We start from the raw sequence: 24,964 nt of genomic DNA on the forward strand, positions 1-24,964 counted from the left end.
TTTGTGATTTCTGTGTCAGGTTTTGTATTTCTTCATGAGTCAGTCTTCGTAGGTCATATATTTCTAGGAATTTATCTGTTTCTTCTAGGTTGTCCAATTCGTTAGCATGTAATTATTCATAGTAGTCTCACAATCTCTTTTATTTCTGTGATATCAGTTTTAATATTTCCTCTTTCAGTTCTGATTTTATGAATCCTCCTTTCTTGGTGAGTCCAATTAGAGGTTTATGTATTTTGTTTATCTTTTCAAAGAACCAGTTCTTGATTTCATTGATCTGTATTTTTTTAAGTCTCTGCTTCATTTATTTCCTTCTACTAATGTGGGCTTCATTTGTTTTTCTTTTTCTGTATCCTTGAGGTGTAAAATTAGGTTATTTGAGATTTTTCTTGTTTATGTAGGCATTTATGACTATGAACTTCCCTCTTACAACCGTTTTGATGCGTCCCAAAAGCTTTGGTATGTTGCATTTCCATTTTCACTTGTCTCAGTATTTTTTCATTTCCCTTTTGATTCTTCTTTGTCCCATAGGTTATTCAGTAATATGTTTAAACTCCACATATTTGTGAATTTTCATTTTCTTGTAATCAAAGCTTCATACCATTGTGTGGGAAAAGATGCTTGATATGATTTCAACCATTTTAAATTCATTAAGACTTGCTTTGTAGACTTACATATAATCTGTCTTGGATAACATTCCATGTGCACTTGAAAAGAATGTGTATTGTGTTACTTTTGGTTGGAATGTGTTTTATATGTGTGTTAAGTCCATCTGGGTTAATCTGTCGTTTAAGGCTAATGTTTCCGTATTGATTTTCTAACTGGATTGTCTGTCCATTGATACAAATGGAATATTAAAGTGTCATACTGTGATTGTATTGTTGTCTATGTCTTCCTTTAAAACAAAGACTGTCATAAAAGACAAAGAAGGCATAATGAAAAAGGGATCATCAACACAACAAGCTATTAACATTTGGAATTATGTACGTGATATCATAGGAGCACCTAAATATAAAAAGAAAATATTAACAGCCCTAAAGTCCATTTCATCTGATATAAGTATAGCTACCCCAGCTTTCTTTTGGTTTCCATTTGCCCGGGATATCTTTTTCCATCCCTTCACTTTTAGTCTATGTGTGTCCTCACATCTGATGCGAGTGTCTTGTAGGCAGCATATAGGTGGGTCTCGTTTATTTATTGAGCCACCGTATATCTTTTGGTTAGAGAATTTAGTCCATTTATATCTAAAGTAATTATTTATAAAAATGTACTTATTGCCATTTTGTTATTTTTTTTCTGTTTTGTAATTCCTCTGTTCCTTTTTTCTTGCTCTCTTTGTGGTGTGATGACTTTGTGTAGTGGTATGCTCGGATTCCTTTCTCTTTATCTTTTGTGTATATACTGTAGGTGCTTTGTGGATACCGTGAGGCTTACATGTAATATCTTATTTCTAACAGTCTATTTCCAGTTGATAACAACTTAAGTTTAAATGTTTTCTAAAGCTCTACACTTTTACTCTCTCCCCCAGCATTTTATTTTTGATGTCACAATTTATATCTTTTTATTTTTACTTCTTTTTTCTTTTGACCTTTATCCTAGCTTTATACATGATTAATCCACCATCATTATTATATATTTACCTTTTCCAGTGAGATTTATACTTTCATGTTTTCCTGTTACTAATTAGCATCCATTCTTTTCAACATAAAGATATCCTTTCAACATTACTTGTATGGGCAATCTAGTTATGTTGAACTCCTTTAGCTTTTACTCATCTGGAAAACTTTTTCTCTTCAATTCCGACTTCACCAGGTAGTATATTCTTGATTGGAACTTTTCTTCATTCAGGGCTTTGACTATATTGTGCTGCTACTTCCTGGCCACAAAATTTCTGCTGGAAAATCTGCTTATGGCCCTATGTGGGCTCCCCTGTACCTAACCAGTTGTTTTCCTCTTGCTGCTTTTAAGATTCTCTCCTTGTCTTTAACTTTTGACATTTTAATTATAATATGTCTTGGCGTGAGTCCATTTGGGTTCATCTTACTTGGAACTCTCTGGACTTTTTGGATCGGGATTTCTGTTTCCTTCCCCAGGTTAGGGAAGTTTTCAGCCATTATTTCTTCCAACAAGTTGTTTTTGTCTTTCTCTCTCTTTTCTCCTTCTAGGATTTTTCTAATGTGAATGTTGGTCTGTTTGATGTTGTCTTATAGTCCCCTAAGCTGTATTCATTCTTTTTTTTTTATATCTGTATATCCTTTTTCCTTTTTGCTGCTCTGATTGGGTTCCATTACCTTGTCTTTGAGTTTACTGGTCTTTTTTTTTTTTATATACTTTCTCTATTCTTTAGCTCTGTGACTTCTATTTAGTACTTTCTGTATATTTTCCCTTCATTGAAGTTCTCGCTTTGTTCATCTGTTCTTCCAATCTTGGTGAGCAACTTTATGACAATTATTTTTAACTCTTGATCAGGTTAATAACTTCCATTTTATTAAGATTTTTTTCTCAGGTTTTATCTTGTGTTTTCATTTAGAACATATTCCTCTGCTTCTTCATCTTCTTTAATTCTCTGTATGGGTTTCTGTGCATTAGATGAAACAGCCTCATCTCCTGGTCTTGAAGAAGTGGCCTCATGTAAGGGATGAACCTTATCATTCACGCCTGACTTAGCTGTTTTCTCTGAAACCTTGCTGATGTCCAAGCACCAGACGTTATTTTTAGTGACTCCCCGTAGCTGAGGGTGTGCCAAGTCTCGTCAGGGTCCCAGAGGGGAAGATCTCAGTCAGCACCTGGATTCAGACACCTGGAAGTCAGAGCCTCTGAGAGCAGCTTTTAAAGTATGCAAATATATATAGTCCTGTGGGACCACAGCATTAGCCCTGCTAGTCACCAGATCCAGACAATCTAGAGGTGCCACAAAATTGGAGTGCCAGATGAATGTATAAACTTCTTTTTGGGAGATGCTGGTGACTGGAGAATGGCAGAGGAGAAGAGCAAAGATGGCATCCATCAGCCTCTTTAAAGGCCAGCCCCCAGTCGTGTGCCAAACCTGAAGCCTGCCACTAGGCCAACGCTCTAGATAAGCAAATAAGCTGGAGTCCGTTTCAATCTGCTGTCTGTACATTGCACCGGCAGTGATATCCTGCCAAGAAATCTCTCTCCAGTTGTTACACTTCCATAGGACACAGGAATGCAAGCCCCACTGGTCACCAGAGCCAGGCGATCAAGGGACATCCCTGGGTGGCAGCCACAAAAACCAGGGCACCAGATGTGTGTAAAAGCTGCCCTATCGGATCTTTGTTAAAAATATAAATTCCCCAAGACCTCCTGAATTTGAACGCAAAGATGTATTTTGGAAATTAGCATTTTTACCAAGCATTCTAGCTGCTGTTATGATCGGGTTAATTTGGCTAACAGTAGACTAGTTATTTCTTAGAGATGATATCCACTGGCTCCTTCCACCATGAGAACCTTGGCATGTCTTTGTTCGTTCTCTGTCTTTCCGAGGCTGTGAGGATACAGCCTGTGGTGTCAGCCTCTCATTTGTTGACTCATTCTTTCAGTGGGTGAGTAAGTGTGATTTTAAGAAAAGGCATGTTGATGAAGGGGCACTACCATGTTCTTGCCTTTGGCTCATAAATGTCTTCCATGCTTTGTGACCTAACTAGATCCCAATTTTATTAAGGTCCATATTCTGTGAATATGGATTTAAATTTGTTCTTTACCTTTCTCCTCTCTCTGCCCAGCTCTATTTTAAAGGTCTGTCCCTACCCTCCCTGCTGTGACCCAGCACAGCAGATACCTGGTAGGGAACCTGTGTTCTCGATTGTTTATTATTCACATGGCTGTAACCCCACCTCACTTCTGCCCCCCCCCACCTTTTTTCTAGGAATTCTGTGTCCGTTTATACCCACATCTCCTTTTTCTTCTCAAAGCAATATTTTCTTTAAATCTGCTGCTTGCCCGGTTTGCTGTCTCCCTGAATCACTGGTGAGCTCTCAGCTCACTCTAACGAATGTTCTACCATCATCTCCAACCTACTCGTTCCCACCTCGCCCCTGGCAGACATCACTCGGGGATCATGTCAGCCTGCCCTCCCTTCTCCCTCCCCGCATCTGACTGCAGCTTGAATCTGATTTGTCTTTGCTCCAGAAGTTCACCCCCAAAGAACCAAAAATGACACATAAAATGCCCACTTTTTACCATCTAGACTCTAGAAAAAAAAACCTCCTGGTAGTGACCTAATATGCCAGAAACCTCTACTCCCTTCCATCCCCACATGGGGTCACTCTCCCCTGAAGTTAATCGCTCCTACAACTTCCTGCCTGCCTTGAAAGCTTCTCTGACTTCCTGGCATATTTTTAACCCCTGAAGCCATAAAATGAAACCTTCATGAAGGCTCCTCTGCATGTGTCATGTCAAAGTAGGCCCTGTCTTCTGGAAGCTTCCTATCTAAGAGAGTAGCCCAGAACCCCACCCACCCGCCCCCAGTCATTGGTCAGCTGAGGAAGCCCGGGGTTAAAGGCCCAGCCCTGCGGAAGGGAAGCAGCAAGGCTCCCTCTCCGAGCTCCTTCCTGCCACCTCCCCCTGCCCTCCTGACGGCGGGGCAGCAGTGCAGTGATCCCACGTCCTGCCCGGTCCTTGCTGGGCCGATCCCTCAGCCGTGGCCTCGCGTGGTGTGGCTACCACTGAAATGTGTTTGGGCGGTGGAGAGAGGTGACTTCTTTTTCCCCCCACATAGAAATGTGGGCCCCAGCAATAAAAGGGCAGAAGGGTTGTGAATGACACACAAAATTGTCTGTTCCACCTACTTACCCTTGGTGGGAGCAAGTTTAAATAGAACTGAGATATTTAATATCTGGCAAATTTGTTGATTTCCATTTACTCATAATTTTGCTAATTTTAAGCACATTAATAACTAGCAGCTGCACTTCAGAGCAGTTCTTCATGTAATTTGAAAGGGAAAACAAGCACTAAATATATTCTGGTTTACCAGGCTCATAGCTGACAAGACTTTTTAACTCCTTGTAAACAGGTATTTCTGGAATCGCTTTCAGATTTTAACTGAGCGCTTCCCTTTTGGTTCTGCAATTTCTGGGTTACCGTCACATTCTGAGTGCGGCCCCTCCCGCGAAATTGCGCACTCTGCCCGTTTCCACCCCAGCTTCTGCCCTCTTGAGAGCATTTACATTTCATGAGCCCCACCAGCCCTCCCTCTCTGTTCTCCGCCTACGTGAACCTGAGGGCTGGCAGCGTGCCCTCATATGGCGTGGAGTGGCTCACGGTGCTGTTCCTCTCTGCCCTGGGCTAAGCAAAGGTTAATCGTCAGGATGACTTAATATTTGTATTTTAAAAATTGTCACCTCAGAAGGGGCTCAGGATGTAGGACTGCTATAATCCAGAACTGACCCCAAGTTGCTTATCGTGTCCTTGAGAAAAGGAAGGCCTCTTTATCCAGCCTGAATGCCTTGGCTCTGTGAGGAAAAGCAAGCCACTGGGCCCCACTGTAGACAGAGCTCCCACAAAAGCAGACATGTTGCCTTGGTGCAAAACTAACTTTTCCATGACTCACACTACTAGAAATGAGATAGTGGGAGGTTATAAAAAAATGATTTAAGACTGGAGAAAGCCAATTCATGGTTCAGCTCAGCTTTATAATGGCCATTGACGGCCTGCTAGACTAGAAACTGATTCTACGTAACAAATGACTTACAGATCCATTATGGTAACAGGAACTGAGTAAGCTCTTACGTGGTTCCCCTGTGGGCACAGAAAGTGTCTTATCCCTCGTCTCGTCTCGTCTCACAGGAGAGTTCTCGGCCTCTGACAGCTCCCTCACAGACGTGCAGGAGACCCGAAGGCCCATGCCCGACCCTGGCCTGATGCCCCTGCCGGACGCTGCTGCGGATTTGGATTGGTCCAACTTGGTGGATGCTGCCAAGGCCTATGAGGGTGAGTCCCAGGAAGATCTGAGCAGGGCCTGGCGGGGCCGCGCTGAGGTGTGGGCGGTGTCAGTGTTCAGGTCAAGTCTGTTCACTCTGCTTCTTTGGGCACACTGACAGCACGTGCATTCACCGGCACAGCCGGAGATGAGTTGAGCTAACAGTTATTGAGCACTCAGCAGGGGTGCACATCGTCTGATATAATCAGACAGAGCCTGATGTTTCCTCTACATAGGAATTCATAACAGGGATGGCTGCGCCTCCCCCCACCTCCTGCCCCGTATATGGGAAGGGCAGGCTGTAGGGGAATCGCAGCCATCAGTGGACTGAAAAGAACATGGTCTTGCATCACGTCGTAAAGAATCATTGCTAAATGCACAGTTGGGTCCGTTAGGATGCTCGCCCTGCCCCAGTCCCGACAAACGTCAGGTGCGGCCTCCGCCCTTCTCATCCGCCTCTCCCACGTGTGGTAGCACGTCTCCTGTCCGCATCGTTCTCGTTCCCGTGCCAGCCTGCTGGCTGTGCGCCAGCTTTAGGCTGGTGGTTCCGAAATGCGGGTCCTGAGCCGGTGCTGACCTGGTTTGCTGACATATAAAAAAAGTAGTGCTGTCTTGTATGTTGGCATCAGGTTGCTAAGTGCCTTTTTTTTTTTTTTAATAGACCGAGTTTATTCTAAGATTATCATTTCAAAATTTTTGGTGTTAGGTAGTTATTTATAAAATAAGGATAATACCAGATGATTTGTTTAGGGTTTTTGTTTGTTTTTATTGCTCTTGAAGAATTGAAAGTAGCTATTCAGTCAAGAACCAATATTCAGGAGAAATTGATTAGACCACAGAATTCAGAAGCTGAGCAACCATGAAGCAGTCATCAAGAAATCCCCATTTTAGCTGACGGCAGTTCCCCAGAACTAACTTCATTTTATTTTTTACTCACTTGATGTAATTTACATAACTTCTGATTTTATATATTTGATATCTTTTATCCCATCTAACTCCCCTTTCCCCCTTACCCTCTGACTAGTCTTTAGTCCATGCCCATGAGTCTCTGTTTGTTTGTCCTGTTCATTTCTTGCTTTTAGGTTTATAAGTGATATCATGTGGTTTTCCATTTTTTTCTGTCTGGCTTATTTCCCTTAGCATGATTACCTCAAGGTCCATCCATGTTGTCGCAAATGGCAGTATTTCATCTCTTCATTTTAAATTTCAATTTGTTGGTCACTCTCCTGTGTGTGAGTGTACATACACACATATAAAACAGTAGAAGTTTTGTATTTATAATGGGAGGTTTTTAAAAATTTGATCTATTTTCTTGGCTCAACTTTTAAGTTAGTATATTTTGAAGCACACGTGGTGTGGACTTAGGTTAAAGCCCACCAAGGTGTGTCCAGGTGTCCTGTGGAAAACATATTTCAAGAAGCTTAATACTAGCCTTTAATGCATTTTTGTATCATCACAGAGTGGAAAGCCTTGGTCTGGAAATTTGGTACAAGGCCTGTTTCCAGGGAAACATTTAACAGAATGCTACTTTGATGAGCAAGAGGAAAAGGAAGATTAAAAATTGATTTGCAACTATTTTTTTAAAGGGAAATTACAGTGGTACTATCCTCTTACAGCTTAACGTAGAATTTTTTCCTATGAAGGTTCCAAGGCCTCCCTGCCCATTGATTAGATGATTGTCACTGTGGCCAGTTGCTGACTTGATAAATAGGGCCCAGGATGTGTTTCCAAAATACTGAATGGTTTCTTATCTCCTTTCCAGTCCAGAGAGCCTCATTCTTTGCTGCTAGCGATGAAAACCATCGCCCCTTGAGTGCTGCATCCAACAGTGACCAGCTTGAGGACCAGGCTCTGGCCCAGATGAAGTCCTACAGCAGGTTGGTCACCCAGTGGTGCGGTCACCACTCTGCACCATGCTTCACCTACACTAGTCCCAACAAATAGGACAGAGTAGATGGAGGCCACATGGATCAGCTAAATGAAGCTCATCACTCCAGAGCAAGGCACTTCACATTTTAGCTAGAACACTTTATACCTAAATACTGTAAATGCAAACTTTCCTGGACAGGGTAAAGTCGTAATTATGAATATTCATTGTCGAATGCCATAATACATTTACGCCCTCCGGGATAATTAAGATAAACATCCCAAGATTCCTGTGCAGTATGTCCTTGAGACTGTTTTTTGAGTCTCTTCCTCAGCTTTTAGTTGGTTGTGTTGTAAACATGCCCGTGTCTGAGCAGCTCCAACATGCTTCTTTAGGTCGATGCTAGATCTGGGTCAGCAGGATAGTTAAGATTGTGTGTAAAATAAATAGCAATAACTGAGGCCCAGAGAGTTTTATTAAGAGTGAAGAAAACCATTTAACTGTGCAGAGACTTTTTTTCCCAAATTTAAGTGGTGAGGGTATGGGCTCTACAGGTGATATTACTATCCAGGAACTTAACTCTTCATTGTGTCTGTTAGCCTGTGGTAAAATTAGTTGTTCTACATCATTTCGCTTAATGTCATTGATAGGTTCTGCAACCTTGTGTACTTACTATATATTAAAGCATCCAGGAATTAGCCATAGAACACATAGTAATAAACACTTCTTGATGCCGAATAATCTCATCAATTTGAAACCTCTTCCCTTAAAACCTTTTGAGGGTGATTAATAACCTAGGTGTCTATAAAACTTGGGCAGAAACAGACCATAACAGGAAAACTGAGGTGGGTATAGATTGCGCAAATATACCTGGCCTTGTGCTTGAAGATTCCTCAGAGCCAATCTGCAAGGGAACGCAAGATGCTGCATTCATCTTTACCACTTGGACAGCTAGAAGAGTGAGTTTGGCTGCTAAGAGCTTTAAAAAATTAGGGGCAAGTGTGGCCCGAAATGTACCTTCTTAGGGTGGAGTCCCTAACAAAGAGCAAAGTCCATTTTCCTAGGAAAGGCTTATAGAACAGTTTCTAAAGCTTTGTAGAACCACAAGACAGAGGTAATGACTGGCTCTTTCTTTGTTCAGTATGGGTAAACACATGCAAATGGAGTGATACGTGTTTTGAAAAACTTTTCATGCAGACACAGAATTCCTTTTGAAAACCTCCAGAAGTCAAGCTAGGCTACTAAGAGTTGCTTCAGTCCTGACACCTGTGGTGGCTACAGCAGGTGTGCCGGAAGTTGAGGAATAGGTTCCGTGGCTGTGAAGGACACCCTCACTTCCCCTCCTCCATGATTCTGTTCAGCATCACCCTTATTCTGCCATTCTTTGGCCCTCAAGCCATCCAGATCTGACCAGTTTGTTGTACTGTATTGTATGGTTGTGGATTGCTACCGACTACTTACCTTTTAAAATCCATTTAGTGTCAGCTTTTAATTGGTTGTTAGAAGTTTAAAGGTCATTTATCATTCCATTTCGTTGGGCTTGTGGATCTAGAATTAGCAGAAGATATCAACACATCTCACGTTAGGTCAGGAATTCCAACTTGAACTTCGATTTTTAAAGTAAAGGCTACCTTTTATTCCATGATACTGAAAATTCAGAGTCACCACCTCTGGAAACAAGCAGCTGCATGTTGTCCCAGTGGAAGTCCTTCAGATTCAATTGCATAGCTCTGAGGTTGTACCCAGCTGGAACTCACTCAGACTTTCCACAGCTTAAATTCAGGTCGAGGAGAGTCGGGGAAGAACAGCTGACAAAAGTCTTCAGCCCTTACCCAGCATGTCCTCTGTTGAGCCAATTGGATAGCCTTCTCATCCTCTAGCACGGCACTCTTAACACTTACAATGGGAGAAAATTGTGGGTCCAGTTTGCTGATCATAATAGCAAAGAATTCAAGACATTAAGGTTGGACCGACAAGCTTCTGAAATATGCCTTATTTTTTAAAAATATTTAAGGTATTTAGACTAGACGTGAGCATGATAACCTAGCTGCAACTGAATAAGTGGGCACAGACTCCTTTCTGAGGCACCAGAGACCTGCCCTGTCCTGGTTATCCCAAGGTGGAGCTCACCCCTCCCCCACCCTACCTGCACTCAGAAGAGAAGCTGTTCTTCTCTAAAAGCCACTGAAAGGAGAGGAATCATTTCATTGTCAGTTGTATCTGCCAGAAAGTACTTCTTGTGCTGCCAAAGAGACCGTTTTCACTTATTGTCCTATATTCTTTTGCCACAGAAATACATTATCCTTAACAAAGGAAGCTATGATTGGCTATAGTTCATGCTTATATAACCTTTTGTTGAAATTACTACTTTCTTTTTTAAAATGAAGAATGCACATTGGGTCACCCTACTGAGTAACTTGACATTGAAAACCATTTTACAAACACAGCCTCTTCATTAAAAAAAATGCCAAACAAACCCGACAAACCCAGCCGTGGAGGCTGCCGCCAACATGGACTTTTGTTTCTTGTTCCCAGCAGTAAAGACTCCTCCCCCACTCTGGCTTCTAAAGTGGACCAACTGGAAGGGATGTTGAAGATGCTTCGGGAAGATTTGAAGAAGGTAAAAATGCATCTTCAAAGTAGATTGTCTGGTCTGTGCAAACTGCCCTTGAGCTGTGAGAGCCCTTTTTAAGTAGTGTTAGTGAAACAAGAAGTGGGTGTTTTCCCTTTTTTCTCGGTGTACACACGTGTTTAGGGGGCTGTGTGGAGCTCAGTTCCCACTGACACAAATGGGGCAAGAAGGCCTTGAACCTCAGCCAGCCCTCCCCTGGCCTCCCCGCCCCTCGTATAATGGGTCAGTAGCCCAGACCCACATGTTGTCATTGTTGTTTGGGCTTCCGTGCCAGGAGACTTGCATCTTTTTTGTTTCTTGAGTGGCTTTATCTATATTAAGGCAGCAGCCACCAAAACAGTAATCCAAAATGTTCCTTATTAACAAAGACATTAAAATACATATTTAAGTATTTACATTCGAAAATAAACCTATAGTGAATCTCTCCGGAAATCCCGTTCCTGGGTTAGAGTGTCCTAACACCCAGGACTGGGCCTTGTATTCAGATGTTCAGTGGATTGAAGAACAAAAGTGGCCGAAGGGTCCAGACAGATCCGTAGCCACTCTTCCTAGCAGCCCAGCAAGTTGGGGCCACCCCTCTGAGTCCTTTTCTCCTCTGCCTCCCAGGAAAAAGAAGACAAAGCCCATCTTCAGGCAGAAGTTCAGCACTTGCGGGAGGACAATCTGAGGCTGCAGGAGGAGTCCCAGAACGCCTCCGACAAGCTGAAGAAGTTCACAGAATGGGTCTTCAATACCATAGACATGAGCTAGGGCAGGAGAGGGGGACGGGGGGCCCCTGGTTGTACCGTCGGCCGCACTCTCGGGGCTCCTGCCTCCACTTCCGGCTTGCCCTCTTCGGTGAGTGCACAGCAATTGCAGATCAACAATCATTATCTGCCTTTTGTAGAAAAGAAAAAGTAAAAATTTTAAAAAGTAAAATAAAAGTTTAACTGCTAAAATGTGAATGTCTTTATTTTTTTGCACAATATCTGTTATGTATTTAAAAAGAAATCGGGCCTAGGACCAGGGTCCCCGCCCACCCCCGGCCCATCTGCCTCTATTTCCATCAGCTCTTTGTTAAGTATTTCAGGTAACCCAAGCTTTCCCTCATTCTGACAAATGTCATTGTTCCTAAGAAAAGAACAATTTTTTAAAAATTTATTTGGGGAGTGGAGAGGAGATTTTCTTACCTTCCTTCCTAAAATGCCTGAGGCGGGAGGAGCTTTTAGAAAATGCCAACCTCCCTTGAGTGACAAAGGCTGTTTGTACCTGTGTGAGACAGATTAGCAAGATCAGGGTTATTTAACAACAGCAAGTCAGTGGACCAGAGAGAAGAGGTGGTGCCTGTGGGCCACGCCCCTTCTCAGCCCTGTGTGACATCGCTCCCTCCGCCTTCCTTTCTCCAGGGAGGTGGTCCCAGGTGCTATGTGCTTTGCAGAGCGAGAGCCCGTTGGGCTTAAGTGAGTCCCACCAAACTGGAATCGATCTCTCTCTAGCTTTGTAGCTCCAAACAAATATTTGTATGCATTTTGGTCAAAAGTATAGTTTTTGTTCGAAATTTTTAAAGACGAAAATGTGGCAAAATTATGTTTTTAGCTCATTCGAAATGATCGTATTAATAAACTAATAAATCCTTGTCTGCAAAGCAAGATTTCACCCTTATTTGTTACTAGGAAAAGTGAATGTTAAATTGTGAATTTCAATACTTGCCTGTTAGGAGCAATGACCGTGATAATAGAATGGGCTTTTGAAACCTGCATGTCCCAGTGTGCCAGTTAAGCACGGCATTCTCTGCATCCTGTTGTGGCCGTCCAAAGGATTCTGCTGCAGAAATGGCTGATGTGCCATCTTTTTCTGTATAGTGATGCAGCTGCTTTGGGCCCCCGGCCATTGTTCCAAGGCCCTCAGTCCCACAGAGCAGAGCCATTGGGCCCACCAGTGTTGAAGGACCCCAGGGGAGCCCCTGGTGGCCCTGTTTCTAGCCTTTACAACTGTCACTAAACTGACAACTGTGCCCCTTCCGTCAAGGGAGGAACGTTCAGCAATCTAGTGCCATCTGCCTGGATGTTCCCTGCCCCAAGTAATCCCAACTCGTTCCTCTCGCCTTCTGATAGATTGTCCTCTCTTCTCCCCGACCCGTGCCGCCAGACTTTTATGCTACAGTTTCATTCTTGATTGCGATTTCTCCATGGGATTTTTTTTTTTCTGGTGACATTTCTATCATGGAAATAGAAAGATTTCAGAGTGCTCTGTAAAGATCTCACTTGTCTCTCTCTTTGACTTGTATGAAGGAGATTGTACATTGCCTGATATCTCTTTGTAAATGAGAAATATCACTAACATCCAAGCATTCTGAAGGCTTGCTTATCCTTCTGAGTTTAGTTTTTAGTTTGTTTTATATTTTGTTTGGGGACTTGGGGCAAGCTATTTATTAGAGTTTTGCAACAGAGTTCTTGTTTGAAGCCTTTAAAGACTACTTGTAAAATTCAGACAATAAAATTCATTTTAAACGCTCTTTTAAAACACATTGGTATTATTGCTTGAGGCTTTTTTATTTGAAAGACCACCCAGTAACTCATTGACCCTGATGCATCCTAATCTCTTCCTTAGGCTCCATTAACACTTAAGGATGATTCTTGAAAGTTTCTGGCCCTTTAGAATTTTAATAAGCTTTTTTTACTGTTTATGTGTCCTTAGAGAATTCCTAATTTGCTTCCTCTGCTTAGGATTTGATATTTGCAGAGCACTTTATAATTAGTTCTCTCTTCATTACCCATGTGTGGATTTGCCATCATAACACTGTCATTCCCTGAGACCAGCACATTTTTGGACTGCCTCTGCTGTGTCCCTCAGTTCTCAATGCTAGATGTGGTGCGCCCAGGGAATACAAATGTCAGTTAATATTAGGCTGTGCAAAATATAATTAGAAAAGTTAATCTACTGGAAAAATACTGCATTCCAAAGCCAAAATTTTAAAAATCTGCCACGTCATTGTTCCTCTCCAGTAGTGCAGCTAATTGAGAGCCGATGGTAGAGTTTCTTTTATTTGGTTCCACAGTTCTACAGATTTTAGAATGAACAACACAGGGTAAGAATGGGTGCTGCAAGATAACTCTGGTTAGCAAGCTAAACGGATCTGTTTATACAATGATTCTTACCTGGTTTGGAAGGTTTCTACGTTATTTCTGGAGGGTTTGCGCCTTCATTGGGAGTTCCTGGGCCTGTGCTGATGGAGGGTCTTCCTTCAGGGGTTGACTAGAGGGGGCCAGTTGGTTGTGCTCCGAATCTGATGCGGGTTATAAACAGATTGGGTTGAGTTGGATTAATAACTTTGGATGGGGATAAAAATGATAGTCCAAGGGCAAAGGAAACAGGCCCAGCAAGCCTGAGTCATTTGCCCCTAGTTAAATGTAGACCAATGTCCTGAACAGGTTCCAGTCTCACAGTGGACACAGTCTAGCACCAGTCTGGTGCTGCTTTTTCAATATGAACAAAACTGAGATTAAAGCGCAGGGTGGTACACCTCGGTCAAAAATACGTAACGAGACTTGGGCATCGCAAAATGCAAGCTGTGTTATTTTATTTTAAAAGAATGACACCACAGTAATGTTGGATACCTATTCCTGGTATGAATTATGCCATTAATGGCTGTCCATACGAAATTATCATACTCTGATAAAAAAAAGACAAATATTTGACTTAGACCAGGACTCAAATCCCACCATTATGTAGCAGTGTCTAGGTAAATTACCAAATCTCTTTGCGCTTGGTTTACTCATCTGGTAAAATAGTAAGATCATGTGTTATTTTAAGGATTAAATGGGGTCATATGTGTAAAGCCAGTGACTGGCAAATTCAGGACACTCAAAACATGTCTCCCTTTACCCAGCATCTCTAATATGTTAAGCCTTTTATGTCGTTTTCCTAGGAAGAGTCCTGACATATTAATAGTCTGGATGGAAGAGTCAGAATAAGCTTATCTACTCTGCTTAGTATCGATCAGGTGCTTTTAACCCCTTGCTATATACTTTAGAACAGTGATGCAAACTTGAGCTGGCACCAGAATTACCTAGAGAATCTGTTAAATCACAGGTCACTCAGCCACACCCCCGGGATCTGTGACTTAGCAGGTCTGAGGTGGAACTTTAGAATTTGTTTTCTACAGTTTCCCAGGTGATGATTTAGAAGCAGAGATTTTGGAGAATAGAGTTAACAGGAGGCTATCCATACCCATTAAATAGACACTACAGTGCTACACTTAACTATTCCACTTAGGTATGTCCAGATCTCTGAGTAGTATTTTGATAGGTTAACTGACCACAGAGCACCTTACTGCAGGAAATGCTTAAATTATAGATAAAGAAAGTTAGGAAAAATACCTTTTTTTTTCTTTTTTTTTTTTTTTTTTTTTTACCAGAAAGGTAATTTAGAACCCCTTTTACATGCAACTTTGTGCCACTTGACTATTTTAATTTCTGCGATACCTGGACAGGACTTTTATTGGTATGAGCCTAGTTATTAGGTCAGCAAAGAATGACCTTAGTAATCTTGGACAGCTGACAGTTTAGATGACTGCACTGCTAAGGAAAGCAGGACTTAAAGTGATAGTGGAAAAAATGTTTGTCAGGCCCACAGTGTACGGCCACCCAGTAATAATAAGACTGGGAGACCTGATCCCAGAGTAAGAGTGAATTCCAGTCACTGACTTCCAAATCCAGCTAAGCTGGCTGACTTCTCCAAGAACCCATCCAACCTCAAAGTTACTAGACAACCAGATTTTCCCAACTGTCCTCATGCCTTCCCCCAAACTGCTAATAAATCTTTACTTAGAGACAAGTCCAAGACAGCAGAATAGAAAAACCCCAAACTCAACTCCCCACAAACACCAAATACACACCTACATATATGGCAATTCCTCCTGGACAGCAACTGAGGACTGAGCAAACAGCTTCTGCACAGCAAAGGAGAGAGAGGCCACACAGAAAAGGGTAGAAGAGGTGGAAATATATTAACCATCATGACCCTATCCCAATGGGGCAGCCTGCAGTAAGGAGGGATATAACTGAGGGGCCCTGTGCAGACTTACCTGCCCCTAGGGCATAGCAATAAAACTGCTCTGTCCTGTGGCCACTCCAGCCCCAGTCAGCTGGCCTACCAGAGCCCCCTGGAGCCACACACCTCAGGAAACCTTGGCCCATGCCAGCCCCAGCTCTAGCCAGCTGACCTGTCAAGGCACTCCAGGCACCATGAGTGACCATTTATGCTCTAATCATCCTGTCAAAGCCACCTGGTACACACAGCCTACACAGAGGTCACTCCTACACAAACTCACACTGTGATCAGGAGAGAAAGCCATGTCATCTATTTAATAGAAACAAATGCAGAAATCAGTTGAAATGCGACAAAGGAATATATCCCAAATGAAAGAAGAAAAACAAAAACAAAAAATCCTTAATGAATTAGAGAAAATTTGCCTGACAGAGAATTCAAAGTAATGGTCACATGGATGCTTACCAAACCTTGGAGGATAAAGGAACACAGTAAAACATTAACAAAGAGTTAGCAAATATCTTTAAAAAGAACCAATCGGAGCTGAAGAATACAATAACTGAAATGAAAATACACTAGAGGAAATCAACAGTAGATTAAGTAATATAGAAAAATAGATTAGCAACTGGAAAACAAGAGTAGAAATCAATCAGAATAACAAAGAGAAAAGATTTTTAAATGAGCATAATTTAAGGGACTTATGGGAAAACTTCAAGCATACTACTAACATTTACATTATAGGAGTACCAGAAGGAAGAGAGAAAAGGGCAAAAGACCTATAATGGCTGAAAACTTTCCTAACTGGGGGAAGGAAATAGGCATCTAAGCCCCGGATGCGCTGAGAGGCCCAAACAAGATGAACAAACCCAAAGAGGGCTACATCAAGACGTTATAATTAAAATGGCCAAAGTTAAACGTAAAGAGAAAATCTTGAAAGCAGCAAGAACAAAATAACTACACCCATCCTTCGATTTACTTTTTTTTTTTTACGCGAATTCTCGCCCCACCCCGCCCTCACCATTTATGCGGACTTTATGAGAATGTGTTCAAACTTAAATGCCTATCAGTTTAAAATAGACTGCTTAAAATAGATACAGGTCAATATATATGAACTTCATGGTAACCACAAACCAAGAATCTACAAAAGATACACCAAAAAAATTAAAAGAACCCAAATATAACACTAAAGAGAATCAGCAAACAAGAGATCAAGAACAGAGAAGTACAAAAACATCCAGAAAAGCAATGAACAAAATCGCAATAAGTACATACCTATCAATAACTAATTTAAATGTAAATGGACTAAATACTCCAATCAAAAGACATAGGGTAGCTGAATGGATAAGAATAAACAAGATCCATCTATATGGTGCCTACACGAGACTCACTTCAGATCAAAAGACACATACAGACTGAAAGTGAAGGGATAGAAAAAGATATTCCATGCAAAAGGAAAGGAAAAGAAAACTGGGGTACCAATACTCTTATCAGACAAAATAGACTTTGAAGCAAAAAATGTAGAAAGAGACAAAGAAGGGCATTACATAAAGATAAAGTGGTCAATCCATGATGAGGATATAACAATCGTAAATAGCTATGTAACCAACATAGGAGCACCTAAGTATGTAAAGCAAATATTAATGGATACAAAGGCAAAAATTAACAGTTATAAATAGTTGGGGACTTTAATAGCTCATTTATCTCAGTGGACAAATCATCCAGACAGAAAATTAATAAGAAAATAATGGCTTTAAATGTCACATTAGATCAAATTGACTTAATAGACATTACATTTCCAAAACTGAGGACTACATTTTTTTCTCAAGTGCGCATGGAACATTTTCCAGGATAAACTACATATGAGACCATAAAACAAGACTGAACAAATTCAAGATGAAAATTACATCAAGCATAATTTTTGACCACAATGGCAGAAAACTATAAATTAACTAAAGAAAGAAAACTAGAAAACACAAATACATGAGGATTAAACAACATGCAACTAAACAACTAATGAATATGAGAAAATAAAATAAAAAATCATGAACTGCCTTGAGACAAATGAGAATGAAAACATAATTTCCAAAATTTATAGGATAGAGCAAAAGCAGTTCTAAGAAGGAAGTATACAGACCTACCTCAAGAAACAGGTAAAATCTCAAACAATCTAATTTTACACCTAAAGAAACTAGAAAAAGAACAAACAAACCCAAGATAAGTAGAAGGAAATAATAAAGATCAGAGCAGAAATAAGTAGAGACTACAGATCAATGAAACTAAGAGCTGGTTCTTTGAAAGCGTAAATAAAGTTGACAAATTTCTAGCCAGACTTATCAAAAAAAAAAAAAAGCCCAATAAATAAAATTAGAAATGAACATAACAACCAGCACCACAGAAATACAATGGATCATAAAAGAATACTATGAACGATTATATGCCAACACGTTGAACAATCTAAAAGAAATGGATAAATTTTTAGAAACATAACCTTCTAAGACTGCACCAGAAAGAAACAGAAAATCTGAACAGACTGATTATTACTAGCAAAATTGAAGCAGTAAACTCCCCACAAACCAAAGTTCAGGACCAGACAGCTTCACAGGTGAATTCTACCAAACATTTAATGAAGAATTCATAGTTATTCTTCTCAAACTATTTCCAAGAAAATGAAAAGAAATTAATGCTTCCAAACTCATTCTATGAGGTCAGCATTACCCTGACATCGAAACCAGGCAAAAGCACTACGAAAAGAGAAAATTACAGGACACTATCCCTGATGAACAAAAATGCAGAAATTCTCAACAAAATATTAGCAAACCAATTCAACAATATATAAAAAGGATCATACACCATGATCAAGTGGAATTTATTCCAGGGATGGAAGGATGGTTCAATATCCCCAAATCAATCAATGTAATACACATTAGCAAAACCAAGGATTTAAATCATACAATTATTGTAATAGACAAAGAAAAAGCATTTGACAAATTCAACCTCTACTTATGATAAAAACTCTCAACAAAGTTATTATATAGGAGAAACATACCTCAACTTAGTAAAGGCTATACATGACAAACCCACAGCTAACATTGTACCTAGCAGTGAAAAGCTGAAAGCTTTTTCTCTAAGATCAGCAACGAGATAAGGAAGTCCACTTTCACTGCTTTTATTAAACATAGCATTTGAATTGCTAGCCACAGCAATCAGATAATAAAAAGTAAAAGGCATCCAAATTGGAAAGAAGTAAAACTCACTATTTGCAGATGATGTGATACTATATATAGAAAATCCTAAGGACGCCACTAAAAAATTATTAGACTTAATAAATGAATTCAGTAAAATTGCAGGATAAAAAAATAATAACATAGATATCTGTTGTGTCTTTATACACTAATTATCAGAAAGGGAAATTAAGAAAATGGTTGCATTCACTATTGCATCATAAAGAATAAAATACTTAGAAATTTAAACAGGGAAGTGAAAGACCTGTCCTCTGAAAACTATAAAATATTGATGAAATAAATTGAAAATGACACAAGTATACTGTGCTCATGTCTATACTACCCAAAGCAATCTACAGATTCAGTGAAATCCCTATCAAAATACCAATGATTTTTTTTTTACAAAACTAGAACAGATAATCCTAAAATTTATTTGGAACCATAGAAACCAAAGCAATCTTGAGAAAGAACAGTTTGAGGTATCATGCTTCCTAATTTCAAATTATACTACAAAGCTATAGTAATCAAAAGAGTATGGTGCTGGCACAAAATAGACATATAGATCAATGGCACAGAATTGGGAGCCCAAAAATAAACCCTTGCTTACATGGTTAATTAATCTACAACGAAGGTGGCAAGAATTTATAAAATGACAATCCCTTCAATAAAAGTCATTACGAAAACTGGACGGATACATGCAAAAGAACTGGACAGGTTTTTTTACATCATATACAAAAATAAACTGAAAATAGATTAAAGACTTGAATGTGACCTAAAACCATAAAACTCCTAGAAAAAAACATAGGCAATAAACATTTTGACATAGGTGTTAAAAATATTTTTTGGATATGTCTCCCTGGGCAAGGGCAACAAAAGCAAACAAACAAATGGGACTACAACAGCTATAAATCTCTTACACAGTGAAGAAAACCATCAACAAAACGAAAAGACAATCCGCCGAACGGGAGCATATATTTGCAAATGACCTATCTGATACAGAGTTAATATCCAAAATACATGGGGAACTCATAAAACTCAACACCAAAAATAAATAAATAAAACAATCCAGTTAATAAATGGGCAGAAGACCTGAACAGACATTTTGCCAAAGAAGACATACGGATAGCCAACAGACATATGAAAATATGCTCAACGTCACTAATCATCAGGGAAATGCAAGTTAAAAACACAATGAGCTACCACCTCACACCTGTCAGAATGGCTACAATGAGTGTTGGTGAGGACATGGAAAAAAGAGAACCCTCCCACATTGTTGGTGGGATTGTAAATTGGTGCAGCCACTATGAAAAACAGTATGGGGGTCCTTCAAAATAATTAAAAATAAAATGATCATACAACCCAACAATTTCATTTTTGGGTGTTTATCCAAAGGAAATAAAAGCACTAACATGAAAAGATACGCACCTCTATGGTCATCACAGTATTATTTACAGTAGCCAAGATATAGAAGCGACCAAGGTGGTATCCACTGGTAGATGAATGAATAATGATGGAGCATTTGTACGATGGAATAGTACTCATACACAATGGAATATTTCTTCGCAATAAAAAAGGATGAAATCTTACCATTATGATAACATGAATGGACCTAGAGAGTATTATGCTAAGTGAAATAAGTCAAACAGAGAAAGATAAATGTGGTATGATTTCACTTATATGTGGAATCTAAAAAATCAAACATACAAACAAAACAAAAAAGAAACTGACTAATACATAGAGAACTTTGTATTATTGCAAGAGGGATAGGGGGATGCATGAAAAGATAAACGGGAAGAAGGGTGACAAACTTCCAGTTATAAAATAAATGTCATGGGATGTGATATACAGCATAGGAAATATTTAGTCAATAACATCATATTAACTTTGTATTGTGAAAGATGGTTACTAGACTTATTGTGCTGATCACATTGTAAGGTATATAAATGTTGAACTACTATGTTGTACATACCCCTGAAACTATTATAATATTGTATGTCAACTATAATTTTAAAAGATTAATAAAACATAAATAAACAAATAGGAAATTATTACCTCAATTTTTCTGCTGCATAACAGCCCATTTTCTCTGCTGCTGAATATAGAGAAGGCTGGCTTATCCTCTATATCCTTTAGATGAGCTGCAGCTCAAAGACTGAAGACACTGGCTGTCTTTTCTGAAAAGATTACTACAACTTTGGCCCATTATTGCTCTCTTTTCTGCAGATCTTCCGTCTCTCCCCAGGACTGCCAGCATTTGTGCTCCCTTGATTCCTTTTCAGATTAGCCTTTCCAGTCCTCTATTCTTGCAAATCCAACATCTCCTGTCTTGCTTTTGTGCATCTAATTCATTGCACCTGAGACCCAAGAGAGCTTTCACCTTCTCCTTCTCTCAACAGTTCTCATTATACCCATTCAGTCACACTTACCTGAACATGCACATCTCAAATTTCCTTCCATTACTTACTCTAAATGAGCACATGTCATTATGCCTCTTAAACAGCTCCTCTGCCAGGTATAGCCCCACCTTTAAACATATGCAGCTCATTTTAGCCTTCAATTTGTATCTCTCATGATCCATTTTCAACCTGAATGATCTCTCAGACAAAAAATATATATGTCCTTTGGGTACCTTACTCTTTAGATAAATGCATTCCTTAAGGGATCTCATCACATGTCCTGGGGATGCATCTGTTACTCATTTTCTTTAACCAAAGTGCTGTGTTCTTTTAAATGGGCTGCTCTCCCTACACAGTTTAATTTTTTTTAGATCTCGTTAGCACTCCTCTTAACCTCTTAATGAGTCCATCCAGACACACCTCTCCTATGCATTTCTGCAATTCAGCATGTAATAAAAGCATCACAAAATGGCTGTCTACCAATAAAATCCAGCTCCCTATGCAAAAAGATAAATGGCTTGGGAGGGTATGGGTTTCCTCTTTCAGCACTGACACCTCCACTCCACTCCCAAATGCCTTACAAACTCCCAGCTCACTGCACACATTTATGTAACTAGCCTGATAGGTAGACCTTTGAGTTGGTATCCTCAGGATCCCATTGCCAAATCCAAGGGATCTATTTCCTTGTTAACCCGAGCCAACCCCCCCCCACACACACACACACTCTTCTACCATGCTTCCACTCTCACTTGCCCTGTGTTTCTGAAAGTGAAAGCTTAGAAAATACAAGTTCAAATAGCAAACTAGAAGTGACTAATAAAGTTGCCTTAAGTGGTCCCTTAGTCACTCATCTTAGTGAAGGGATAGGTTGGATTTGTAACCGACCTAGTAATTTTTCTCAAGAGCTTAAGGATATTTGAACACAGTTACTTCTTTTAGGCAGCTTAAATATTGCTCTTCAATCTTAAGACAATGAATATGCTTAGCAAACTCTTTTGTTTTAGATACAAAGATAAACTCAGCCCAATGTAGGCACATTTCAAATTAATGAGGCTGTGTCTACTAAAACATGCACTGTAAATGCAGTCTAGCTTAATAGTAAAGAATCCAGTTGGATTAGGACTTCGTGTACAGACACTGGGAATGAGCAATTCTACTTCAGAGGAGAAAAGACCTATTGGGATGTAGGAGGGGTAGGGAGTACAGAGTTACTGACCACCGTCTTTAAGTATTTGACACACTGTGGTGTGAAGGAGGAACCAGCCTTGATCTCTGTGGTTCTAGAGGCAAAAATGGCATCAATGAATGTGAGCTGCAGGCAACAGATTTTTGTCTCTGAGGTAGTTGATCGATGGTGATTGGATGGTTTCCTGGCCTTGAAGTCAAGAGCTAAGAGACCAGAAACCACTTTGCAAAAATGCCATATTTCACTTTTCCTAGTGCACTCTTGCTCTCTAAATAAACTTGGAGTCATGAGTCACAAACTCTAAATGGAAAGGGACCTTCCTTTAAAGTTATAGTTTTCCCTCCTAGTCTAGGATTCAATCTCCATCATCCAGCCATATGTTTAGCGACCTAGGTTTGGGTACATCTTGTGATGGGGAACTCACTACTTTCTGAGGCAGCACATTTTATCTTTCCACTTCTCTTTTACAGCCTTTATTTTATTCAGGGAAAATTCATTTCCATTTAATTTTTGTAACTACTCCCACTAATACCACTTCAAATTATACAAATATAATTTTTCTTCCCAAGTAATAACCATCGATATATTGGAATATAGTTGAAAAATATCAGGTCTTCCCAATGTTATTTCTTCCTCAAGACAAAAAATTCCTATTCAACTTTTCCTTATTCGTCATAGATTCTGGCCCCTTCTCCACAATATTATCATATATAATATGTATTATGGAAATGATCGTTTTACATGCATTAGCCCACCGAATCCTCACGACAGTCCTATTAAGTGCGTGCTATTATTGTCCATATTTTACAAAACAAGAACCTGAAACCTAGAGATGTCAAATAATTCGCTTGAAGTAAATTATCTAATGAATGGTAGAGCTGAAACTTAAACCCAGGCCTTTAATTTCAGAGCCAATATTTAATCTGTACTTTCTCACTTGTATTGGTCCCAACTGATGGGTCCCCTGCATGGTCTGCTTGCATAGATTCTTGCTAAAGGGAACTAGACTGTGAATATCATGGGCACTGGGTCATAAACAGAGTAGGGCTAGGGGCTGGCAGAGACAACTAGAAGTGTACCTGAAGGCCAGAAGACTAGGAGAAAACCACTTCTTTTGGCATCCTTTAGTAGACGAGGGACTTTGAAGTGCTCCAGTATTCTCTCTCATACAATACAGATGTTCTCCCTATGATTTCAATTTAAGGAAACATCTGCTCTATCCAATCCTAGGCCAAATTTAGAGTTATAAAAGACTTTGAGCCATTGGTTCCTAAATATCAGCACCACCTTGAGAGGTTGTTTAAATTCCTATTCTTCAGCTCTAGATGCAGATATTCAGCATTAATAGATCTGGGGTGGAGCACAAAATCTTTATTTTAATAAACATCCCAAGTGTTTATGACATGGATGCTTCCTTAACCAGTTCCTTTGAGAAACTCCAACCTAAGCTTTAAAACACCCTGGATAGTTTTTCTGAGCCAGGGAGCAGTGAGTTAAGGCAAGGTGTTATAGGTGAAGGTGTTGTCTGGCCTGAGATATCTACTTTGCTACTCAATAGGTAGAGAATGGCTGGCTGAGTCTGGCTGGCAGGTCGGGTTCTCGATGAGAGAAGAGTTGGCATTTGAGGAGACATTTACTCAGTGGCTGATAATTCTCAGCCAACCTTCATCCTCTCCAAAGACTTTGGAGGGTGGGACCTATCCTCACACTGTCCCTCTGCCATACTTCAGAGGGCTGGTATTTCCTGAGAAGCCTGTACATGCATCTGGCACCCTGTCTGGTGTCATGATTTTTATGGCTGCCACCCAGGGACTTCCCTTGATCACCTGGCTCTGGTGGCCAGCAGGACTTGTGTTCATAAGTTCAATGGGATAGTAGCAAAGAAATAAACAGTTCCTAGTTGGCTATCACCCCAGGGCTCAATACACAGGGAGTAGAGGAAAATGCTTATCTCCCAGTCCTCCCAGGAGAGAAGTATATTTGCATACTTTAAAGGCTGCTGCCAGAAGGTCTGGCTTACAATCATCCTGAATCTAGGTGCTGACTGAAATACTCCCATTTGGGACACTGATAGGTGTGACACACCTTTAACTACTGGGAGCCACTAGAAATAAAGTAGGCTTCTTAGACAATCGCAAAGGTTCGAGGACAACTAAGAGATAGGGCAGGGCTGAACAATAAGCTTCATCTCCTACATGAGCCCACTCCTTCAAGACTGGGAGAGGTGGCTATTTTATCTAATGCATAGAAATCAACACCAGAGAGGTAAGCAAAAAAGAGAAACAAAGGCATATGTTCCAAATAAAAGAGCAAGATAAAACCCAGAATAAAGACCTTAATGAAATGGAGATAAGTAATTTAACTAATAAAAAAAGTCAAAATAACTGTCATAAAAATGCTCATTAAGCTTGGGGGAAGGGTAGATGAACAAAGTGAGAATTTCAACAAAGATAGAAAATAAAGTACCAAGTAGAAATCAGAAAACTGAGGAGTACAATAACGAAATTGAAAAATACAGTAGAGGGGCAATGACTAGAAGAAGCAGAAGAAAAGCTCAATGAACTCAAAGAAAGGGCAGTGGAACTCACCCAATCAGAGCAGCAAAAAGAAAAAAGTGAAAGAGTGAAGATATCTTAAGGGACTTGTGGGACAACACCAAGCAGACCAACTTTTTCATTATAGGAGTCTCAGAAAGAGAA

The 24,964-nt window shown here is 40.1% G+C and overlaps 1 protein-coding gene across 19 annotated transcripts in view; it reads left to right on the forward strand.

Moving 5' to 3' along the window:
- The window catches only part of SIPA1L1 (signal induced proliferation associated 1 like 1), a 317,068-nt gene extending 304,132 nt beyond the window's left edge, over positions 1-12,936 (forward strand). For 17 of the 19 annotated variants that reach the window (XM_016118662.2, XM_016118665.2, XM_016118659.2 and 14 more), the window contains 4 exons: positions 5,803-5,946; positions 7,698-7,812; positions 10,338-10,422; positions 11,041-12,936. In XM_016118662.2, the coding sequence (XP_015974148.1) occupies positions 5,803-5,946; positions 7,698-7,812; positions 10,338-10,422; positions 11,041-11,184 (488 nt within the window). In that variant the 3' untranslated portion in view covers positions 11,185-12,936. Of the gene's footprint in view, positions 1-5,802; positions 6,033-6,068; positions 6,108-7,697; positions 7,813-10,337; positions 10,423-11,040 lie in introns of those variants that run through there. The other 2 variants (XM_036238986.1, XM_036238988.1) reach the window with 2 other exon arrangements.
- The last annotated feature ends 12,028 nt before the right edge of the window (positions 12,937-24,964 follow it).

The sequence above is a fragment of the Rousettus aegyptiacus genome, unplaced genomic scaffold (assembly GCF_014176215.1).
Source record: "Rousettus aegyptiacus isolate mRouAeg1 unplaced genomic scaffold, mRouAeg1.p scaffold_m13_p_3, whole genome shotgun sequence".
Lineage (NCBI taxonomy): Eukaryota > Metazoa > Chordata > Mammalia > Chiroptera > Pteropodidae > Rousettus > Rousettus aegyptiacus.